The sequence below is a fragment of the Buceros rhinoceros genome, unplaced genomic scaffold (genome assembly GCF_000710305.1).
Source record: "Buceros rhinoceros silvestris isolate BGI_N320 unplaced genomic scaffold, ASM71030v1 scaffold7721, whole genome shotgun sequence".
Classification (NCBI taxonomy): Eukaryota; Metazoa; Chordata; class Aves; order Bucerotiformes; family Bucerotidae; genus Buceros; species Buceros rhinoceros.
Genome location: NW_010395889.1, coordinates 1 through 9614, shown reverse-complemented (window position 1 = coordinate 9614; position 9614 = coordinate 1). Strand labels below are relative to the sequence as shown.

Here is a 9614-nt window from a genome sequence, read left to right as displayed (position 1 = left end):
GAAAGAGAAATCAGCAATCTGTTCCAACAGGAATGTTTCTGCATGCACATTTCCTGAACAATCTGCAAATGTACTACTCGTGTGCTTTTGCAAAACTGGATAGTCAAATTCGCATTGCAACTCCAAATTTAGTACTATCCAATGACATTTCACTGGCCGTAGATGCTCCCTACCTTGATTTTAGGTGACAGCCATGGAAATTCCAATCTTCTGTTTCATTTGCTTAAATGAATAGCGTGTAAGGGGCAGAAATCTGCCATCAGCGAAGCCAGTTTTGATGTAAAAAGATGTCAACATAGCTGATAATCCTCTTTCTACAATGCATTACAAGAATGCATCTCTAAAAATTGAGTTCCCAGTTAGTCTTCGCAATATGCTAGATCTTAACTATTTTCTCCATGACCTTTGCTAACACCTCTGTTTTCTGTATCTGTTTTTACTGAAAATTTTGTAAATCTCAATGCAGTGTTCTCAATGAAGTTGTAAAACCACACCTTTTAGCAGAAAAAGCTGCAGCACCGATACACTTTGCAGATTACATGATGGAACAAGATTTTTAAAAAGGAAACAAAATGAAAAAGATGATAATACTTGGTATGCGTGGAGGGCCTGGTAGCTGGATTGGGCAGGACTACCGTGGTGTTTACTGGAGATACTGAGTCGGTAGTGGAGAACCTCCAACTAAGACAACAGAAACAAAAAGGAAGGGGGGGAGGGAAAAAAAGGAGAGAAGAGAGCAAGAGAAAAAAAAAGTGAGAATGAACCCAAGGAAGAAGGGTGGGGGGAAAATATGAACATCACAAATACAGTCAGGGACAACATATCACAATAACAACCGCAGCCACAGTATCCTCTTCTTTCTGGTGTTCTCTAGATTGACTCCACAGTATTTCATACCCTTTATCCACTTGGAAATACAACTGAGACCAGATGTCAAAGAAGTACAGCTGCATGTGTCTGTGCCTGTTCCCTTTGCTACCCTCAGAGCAAGTACTGGTAGGGAATATGGAGCTTTTGCCAAATAAACTCCCCATTTCAGAAGTTAACTGAACTGCAGCAACAAGGATTTACACACTGTTACAGTGTTTTATTAAATAACAGAGTAAAAGTGTTCAATATTCTGCAAGCTTTTTAAATACTATTTTGAAAACTTTGTCACTTCTTCCTGTGCTGCTGGAGAAGCAGAGTTTGGGAATTCTTCCCAAGAAACACGAAGAAAAAAAGTTTGGCCTTTTATCATCACTGTAAGCCTGACCAGTAAATTCCTAGTTCAGAGAAATCCTCTGTCTTCTCTTCTACTTAAAGGCTGCAGGTCTTCTGAATTGCCTCAAAAGAGGAAATTAAGTTTTACTATCAGGGAAACATCATGTGTATAAAAAGGCAAAAGACATACAGCGTTATATGCTGATGCCTTAACGCTGAAGTCTGCACACCTCAGCCAATCCTGATATGGTAAAGAGTATCTTTTGACAACGAATGGTGAAGAGGATACTGTAGCGACAGTGACACACATGTATGAAATTAATGAAAAAAACATAAAAAATGCACACTACACAGATCCCAATGACTACTGTCAGGCATCTAAACTAACTCTCCAGATCACACCTCTCCTCTACTGCCAGTTTGGTATCTTTTGGTTTTATGCTCTTAGAGAAATAGGATTGTTACTGCAAGCTCCCCAACAGCTCAAACTCATGGTCTGCTTCATCATCGACCCCCCTGCCACAGGAATCGGGAAGAGCCTGTGGTCTAATGGGTGTTCCTCGTGCAGTGACGGGGTCTGTGGCTCCTGGCATTGGAAGGGCAGGAAGCATTACATAAGGTTTTATGAAACAACTTCTTTTTACAGGTTCACTGCTATTACGGCAGAGGGGATAGGAAAGATGCACGCTTGGGCTCTGGATCATCCAAAAAAGAAAAGGCAATTAGACAATGTAAAGGAAAAGGAAAATAGTTGAATTAATGGGGAAAACAGTGAAACATAGCATAGCAAATAGTGTCAACCTCAGGTTCACACCAGACCCAGAAAGAATTCAAAGCAGTGAAGTAGAAAAGTAGTACATCTTCTCAAAAGACATTATTTATTATTCACTCCCATTCCACCACCGTCTACTTGTAAAAAGAAGTCTGTGATGACATTAACAAAGTTTAAGGAAAATCTATCATTCCTTGAGGCACTTCACAGGAGAGTTACATATCTGGGATCTGGCTTGGCCCCTAAAAGCAAACAAGTCTGGCTGCTGGACAAAGAGCAAGCAAATTCTGTGGAACCTCATCCCACCTTCCAATATAGGTATGTAGCCATTTCAAGTCATTGATGGTCAAACAGATCTAGGTCCAGGGATGAACGGTCACTAATTACTCCTCCTTACAAACGCACAGAAGGCTAAATGGAATCAAGTGAACCTGCATAATTACTGATAATTTTAAGAATAAGGTTTAGGGTGTTCTTGGGTTTCCAGTCAAGCCCTTTAACCCTTAAGTTTAAACAAAACTTATATTTCTGCATATTCTACTTCCTCATTTGAGGAACTGTGAAGCAGACTATTATTGTCCTTCAGCCCACCTAAGACCAGTCTACAGATCTTAGTTTAAGCATCGCAGGCTTATGAACAGTCCAGTCTCCACCCTTTCCCCAGCCCTGCAGGAGGGAACCTTCATCCATTTATGGATGTCATGGGGAATTCAAGTCTCTTATTCAGGTGTTTTAACCCCCAGAGAGTCAAGGCTTCCATTTTTACATGCCCATGATTACTACTTATCAAAGATGAAACTAAAATACCATCAGGGAATTACAGCCTCAAGCTGAGGCTCAACGCACCTTGTGGTGGATCCTGAAGTGATGATTTCAGAGAACTTTGAGCTCTACCTAAGCCCTATTCCACCTTAACATTGATTGTCATTGTCTACAACTGCTGCTCCCTGGTGTTAAGAAGAGAGTATCAGAAATACAGAGGGTGAACAGTGGAGAGAAGTTTAAAACAACCATTATTTCTGGCCTAAGCACAAAGCTTGATGCACAGACTGGACAGACAGACAGACCAAAGGTACTTCAAGCAAAGCCTTTCCATCACAGGTGCACGCCACGCTGCTGGAAGTCCCCAGTGGAGACAACAACATGAATGAGTTTGCATTTTAGACATCGATTTTAAGAATAAAAGACAAAACCCATCACACTTCAGCTCTCCAATATTTTTCCCTAGCAAAATATATTTGTTACTTCATAGCCTGTGAAGGGTCAGATTTTCTCAGTCAATCAACTCTCAAGTTGCTCCTTCACACAGGAATAAATCCTGAGTAGCTTTTATATTTCTCTGCCCCTCTATTAAAGTCCCACTGTGATCCAGAGGGAATTCGGGGGATCAACATTTTCCCCTTCAAATTCCCTTTGCATTTATGATGCCTTTCATCTTAGCCTCCCCAACAGTCACTTAGTTTTTACGTGCAGTAGTTTGTGACTGACCAGGCCACCACAAACTGCTTAAAACGGTGTTACCATACGATATTCTGAACTCTCTAGCTATAGAACTGCTCCTGAAACCATTATGGTGAAAAGCATATTTTGGAATGTGAAACAACAAAAATAGCTTATTCACTTACCACTGAAGAACAGTATAAGATTTCCTTTTTTAATTTGGATTTATGCTAAAAATTGGTTACAGATCTTACAGTACTAAGCAGTATTTCAGTAAGAGTTGCTGTCACTGCTGGAAATCCGTTTTAGCTATCTTTAGCAGCCATGTTGCCCCAGTGGGATTTAACACTTTGGTTTTATAGTGGCATCCTCCCTGCCATTAGTAGTTTGATAACTGGTGTTCAAATTGATGTCACCATCTCACAAACTTGTCTTTAAAAAAAAAAAACAAACCAAAACCAACACAACTTCTGCAATGAAGGCACATCTGGATGACACACTTATTCACAACATTCTTCATTACTCGATCAGCAATTCTGACACGCTCATGTAGATACTCTGGTAAGTTATTTCTTTCCTTTGGACCAATTTACCAAAAAAATTCTCCACAGAATAGGAGATTTACCCCAAGATAAGAGGTCAACCATCAGATGATGCTCATGAATGAAGTACAAGCTATTACCTTGACATGAGGAGACTGCATTTTCTGATACATTTCCAGTGAATAATGATGAAGCCACATTTCAACAAAGATCTGCAAAACAAATATATTCTCAGCTAGGTAAAGAGAAATAATCCTGGACTTGACAGTAACAAGCTAGGTATAAGGGAAGACCAAAGTATTTTGAAAATGAAGCTGTACCTGGAAATAAACAGGCACCTATTCAGAGATGTTGCAGATTATCATCATGTCAATACAAATGACTGAGCTGGCCTATTGTTAGCACCTGCTAAGCATTAATAATTCAGTTCAGCAGCATGACAGGAACTTGTTTCAGAACAACTGTTAACTCCAGATTCTCCATTCCCTTCCTTTAATGATGAATAGAACCAACTTCTCTGTGCTCAACCTTTGCTTAGAGCATAGAATTGATGCAAGATTAAACAAAGAAAATGAGGTTTAGAAGCTTTTCTGGAAAAAAAATTACTCAAATGCTTGAGGTCAGTTGTTAGATATGCAGTTTGAAAAAAGATAAAGTGCCTTTCTAAATTACAACTTAACAGTATCACGGTATTTCGCTAACAGAAAACAACAGCTGCACTGCTCAATTCCAAAACCAAGCTAAAGCAAAATACCGTAACTCTCTCTGGTTTTAAAAAAATAAATTCCTCAGCAGCAAGAAATGTTGTGGGGTGTTTTTCTCCTTAAATCGAACTTACCTGAAGCAGTGTTTCCGATCTCCAGATCTCCTGGGAAGCTGGGTCAGCGTTCACAGAGGGCTGATGGGCAATGTGCCGTTTCAGCAGGCTGGTGTGATGCATGCCGTAGGAAGTGAAAGGCACTGCTGGAGACCTTTAAGACAAATGAATGGAAATACTGAGGTTGGTAAGCCTCCGTACAGGGAAATATATCACTGCCTTTCATCAAGAGATCATAGACTGGAACACAGCAAGAAGTAAAACCGCACAGTTAATTACACATTTCAAGCTTCTGCAAGGTGTTATAATTACTAGTCACTTCCACTATACTCAAACACTACGTCACTACTCACACTGCACTGAACCAGCTCTGCACAAACCTGATGGGTTTTTACTACTTCTGTCCAGTTTGTTTTCTGTCACTCTGCCTTCCATATTCATAATTCACCTGATCTGTATTTTCCTAGGTACATGCTAAGGCTCAGCAGACCATGGAAATTGGTATTTGAAATGTATTTAAAATGCAGTTATATAAAATATAATGGCTGTTTATTTTTACATTTTAATAAAGTTGCCAATATTGATAACAATATTGATAAATTCAAGCAGCAAAACTGAATTTGAAAATGTGGATTTTCACATATTTAGCACTGCTAAGAATAAAACAATTAGCAACAATTCTCACACTGGAGAATTTGCACATCAACTTTGTGAATTTGTTTTTATGCCATTATCATCGCATAGACATATCGAACTTCAGTAAGTTGTCAAAAATCTTTCATTGTCTTCCTTCCAGTTGTGCTCTAATAGCTTGACCTATTGCCATGCAAAAAGTCACCTGCAATGCAGTCACTCGTTATATGATCTGATTACTAATATGTGTCTTGGCTTTTTATTTCCGGAAGTTATGAACTAAGAAAACTGTAAGCACTATCAGTCTGCCACAAACATCACTGACACAGCAATTTCAAAGAACTGCAAAACAGGTAAGGAAACACTAAACAGTTAGGATGGTTACCTCAGCACCGAAATAAAATGACCAGCTGCCAAGTTGTCTGGCTTTATAGCAACATCAGTGAAAGATCAGTGTCCTTGTATCAGTGCTTATCACCAGTGCCATCTTTACTGGGTACCCTGTGTGTCTGAAGATAGTAAAAACTGCTGCCCGATACAGTCAGACCTGTCCTGCTCCAGTTGCAGGGCACAAAACACATCTGGAGGTGCTGAACTTATGAATTTTTGTTGCTTGTATGTACCTTTTCTGCTCCTTCAGGCAGAAATAATAATAGCTACCTTCAGGCTTTCAAATGAAACCTATAATTAAGTGAACACAGATCTATTTAATTTTTGTAAATATGTAATAAGAACATAAAGATCATAAAGAGCATAGATGTTTTCTACTAGTTAGAGATTTCATTCCAGCAAGCTCTATTTTTAAGCACTGTCCCCACAGTTTGCCTCTGGCACTGTAATCATTACCTGGGAGCTGGGGAAGGGATGGGTCCACCAGGATTTGAAGAAGGTGGAGGAAGGACACTTCCTTCTGTGGGCAGGAAACACTTCAGGTACGTGTCCACCAAGATGAAATAAGCACTGTTGGAAGGGCTGACATGATGGGTGACAGGTGAGCTCTGAAACAGACACACAGGATGTACCTCGAGTTATATACTGGGAAAGTCACCTGAAATGCAGTCACAACCCCACCCATTTAGTGTAAACAAGCAGAAGGCCAGTGGTTATGAAGGGTGCACTGAGAATGAAGACACTCTGGGGCAAAGGTAAAGTAGCTAACTGCAAGAGAACTGTTGGTGTGGTGGTGAATGAAGCAGGTCTGAGAAGAGTGCAGTGTTCTGTAGCACAAGGAACAGCAGAAAAAGACAGACTGTATAAAGTCTGTATGTAGACTGTATGTTGTTGGACAGGCTGCTCACTGGTATATCTAAGGTAGGTATTTTGTTTATTATCAAGCCTTACATCATCAGCTGAACCACAGCAATAACAGATTCTAAAAGTACAGATAAAACTGCTGTTAATTTAGCCGGAGAGCATCTTGGCAAGCTCCTAAAGCACTGTGAAGGCCGATACTTTTTTAAGGGAAAAATGTGGAAGATATTTACCTTCTGTGTAATCAAACTAATTGCAAAGTAAAACATGTAATATTCAAATGGATCTGGAAGAACAGAGTCAAGGATCAGATAACACAAAATCCAGACACAAGCTGTTAGACGTGTGGGGATGCTGACTCTACATTCAGTTTTTCTCTTTTCAATGCCAAATTAACTTCCTAGAACTTAGCAGCAAATTCAGCTTTGCCTTCTTGCTTTCCACCTGACTCAAACATCGGTAATTCTCTGTCTGGCACATCTGACTATCTCAAACTGAAACCAGTACAGTTGCAGCTAGACTGCTTCCCACAAGTACACCAGCTGCAAAGTTAACATGCCCTTTTCCTATCCTCTTACATAAACCATAAGTAGTTACAAAAACAAAAGTTGTGAAATACACGCTCCACTGAAATCACTGGGAATTTTGTGGTTGACTTGAACAGGGCCAGAAATTCCCCCACAGGCGTTTATAAGAAGAGGACAAATTTATTTTTCGTCGGAATCTAAACATTTCTAATCAGCACAACCATGATTTACCACAGATACATAATGAATACACAACAGTAATGGTCGTAATCTCTGTTTTAGTTATTTAAAAGGAATTAAATGTTCAACTGTTAAAAGGATACTAAGAGCCAAATTCAAACCTAAACCACCAGATGAAGGAAACTGGACTTTGTTGTAGTATAAAGAGCATTCTGGTAGGACATGCTCTTGTATTGAAGCCTTCACAGGGCCCTGAAAGAGAGAGTAATGGAATATTAATCCGGTTCCTCAGCATACTCACGGAGTATGTTCTCAGATAGTGAAGTTCTGCTGCGTTCCAGCATTCTGAAGCGATATCCGCATTCAGCTCAGTGGGATTTCACTGCATTGCAGCAGTTTCTTGTGCAAAGGCATACTCTCTAGATAACTGCCAACTTTCTCAAAGAAAATGCATATTAGTATGAGAAAAAAAGAAAAAAACAGCCTTCACCAAGGCCTTCCCAGTTGGGGTGGGAGCAGCAGCAGACGAGTGTTTGTCTGATGGTTTTGTTAGGTTAACTGAGCCGTAGACCAGCAATTACTGTATGCTTCAGTGATGTTTCCTTTTGTTCAGTACTGCAGAACTATCTGATAATTTCTAGATAACAGGTAGCAATGGAAGAAGCAGAGTGAAAGAACTCTGCAGATAAATGTTTGAGACGTTATAGTTCACATCCAGGATAGCAGCTGGTCTTCAAACTCACAGGCGCGAAGTGCAGTCAGGGAGGGCACTGCTCTGTGACCAGCTTGGAAAACGATTTTCAAGCCTGCAATTCCTGGTAACCACAGTAAAGCACATGACTTTCTCTGGGGACAGGATAAGAATCACAGTGCAGCTTTCTTGGCTGAACAGCACAAGTATCAAGCTGCTGACAACCACCGTCTGCTACGAAGTTTATGGCTGGGAACTCTCCTCCTCTAGCAGCCATTTATATAAACAGGCATGCTCTGAACCTGGCACTGAGGCTGCACCTTGGCCCATACTGAACTGTATGTGTAAAGGGTGTGCAGAGGTCCAGTAGCCACAACCACAACCACATTCTCTTCTCACAGACTTTTCAGTTACTCACTGGAAGATATGAGACTGGGAAATCATATCTGTACTCTTCTGCTTGGAGTTTGTAAACCAGCTTCATCATTGGGCCACTGCAAACAAGCATCAGGAAGAAAATCCATGGTAAGTACCTGTCCCGTTTCACTTTCCTGAACTTACATTTGCACAGTGGAAAAAGGTTAAGCACTGCTTATTTGTTCACCACAGATTTTTTTTTAATCTGTGCTGAAATGAATGAGTTTACCTGGGATCTAGGAAATCCAAAGCCACAGAATATTCGGTCGGATTTGTTCTTCCTTGCAAACACCGAAGATTCCAGCCTACAATGATGCCATCCAGACTACCAAAAATGTTCTCCACCAGCCATGGGAAGATGCCATGTAGTTCCTTCAGGGAAAGCAGACACAAATAGTTCATGTGTACAATTCCTCACTTTAACCATCCCTGTTGCATGTACAATATCGCACAAACGCGCTGCCTCTGCCAGCTCTTTATAACTGTTTCCAGACTACCACTGAGCAGAGCTTTCATTCAAAGGAATGTGTTATAATGTGGCAGTTACAGGAAATCTGTCCTGACTTCTGATCCTGCCAAGGCTGCAACGATACTCATCAGCACAGCATGCAACTCGATGTTCCCTGTAAACTGAGGCTGAAAGGCATTAATGAAGTGCAGTCAACTGAAACAATCTGTTAACGACTAAAACAGGTTTTAACTCCTGGGAAACACTGGATTCCCACTGTTTTACCTGGGGTTCTCAAAACTCATGGCAAGAGATACAGGAGCAAAGAAAACAATTGTATGAAGAAAGCAAATTCCCCTGAAATACGCTGAGCAGGGAGTTTCTGAAAAGGCAGCAACTGCTCACCTTGGCAGGAAACTCCTCAATGATGGTCTCCAGATCGTGGCACCTCTGAACAAACGGTTTGTTTACAAAATCTGCCTTCAAAGTGGCCTGTTACAAATCACAAGGGAAACCAGATCACCATTTCCAGAAAAGACAATATTTATCACGGCCATGGCGTAAAAGCCCCCCGATTACGCCACTCCTCCGGCACAGCGTTTCCGCTGATACGGCTGAAGTCACACTGACCAACCTTGCAACCTCACGGGCACGCTACAGAGCTGACGGTGAACCAGAAGCCGCCAGTCCCCC

General features: G+C 40.8%; 1 protein-coding gene across 1 annotated transcript in view; it reads right to left on the bottom strand.

Moving 5' to 3' along the window:
- The window catches only part of SMPD4 (sphingomyelin phosphodiesterase 4, neutral membrane (neutral sphingomyelinase-3)), a gene marked incomplete at its 5' end in the record, with an annotated part of 17286 nt that extends 7873 nt beyond the window's left edge, over positions 1-9413 (bottom strand). The window contains 9 exons of the mRNA XM_010145696.1: positions 592-681; positions 4098-4169; positions 4796-4928; positions 6254-6405; positions 6892-6944; positions 7509-7617; positions 8475-8550; positions 8703-8845; positions 9327-9413. Coding sequence (XP_010143998.1) covers positions 592-681; positions 4098-4169; positions 4796-4928; positions 6254-6405; positions 6892-6944; positions 7509-7617; positions 8475-8550; positions 8703-8845; positions 9327-9413 — 915 coding nt within the window. The remainder of the gene's footprint in view (positions 1-591; positions 682-4097; positions 4170-4795; positions 4929-6253; positions 6406-6891; positions 6945-7508; positions 7618-8474; positions 8551-8702; positions 8846-9326) is intronic.
- Between the last annotated feature and the right edge of the window lie 201 nt (positions 9414-9614).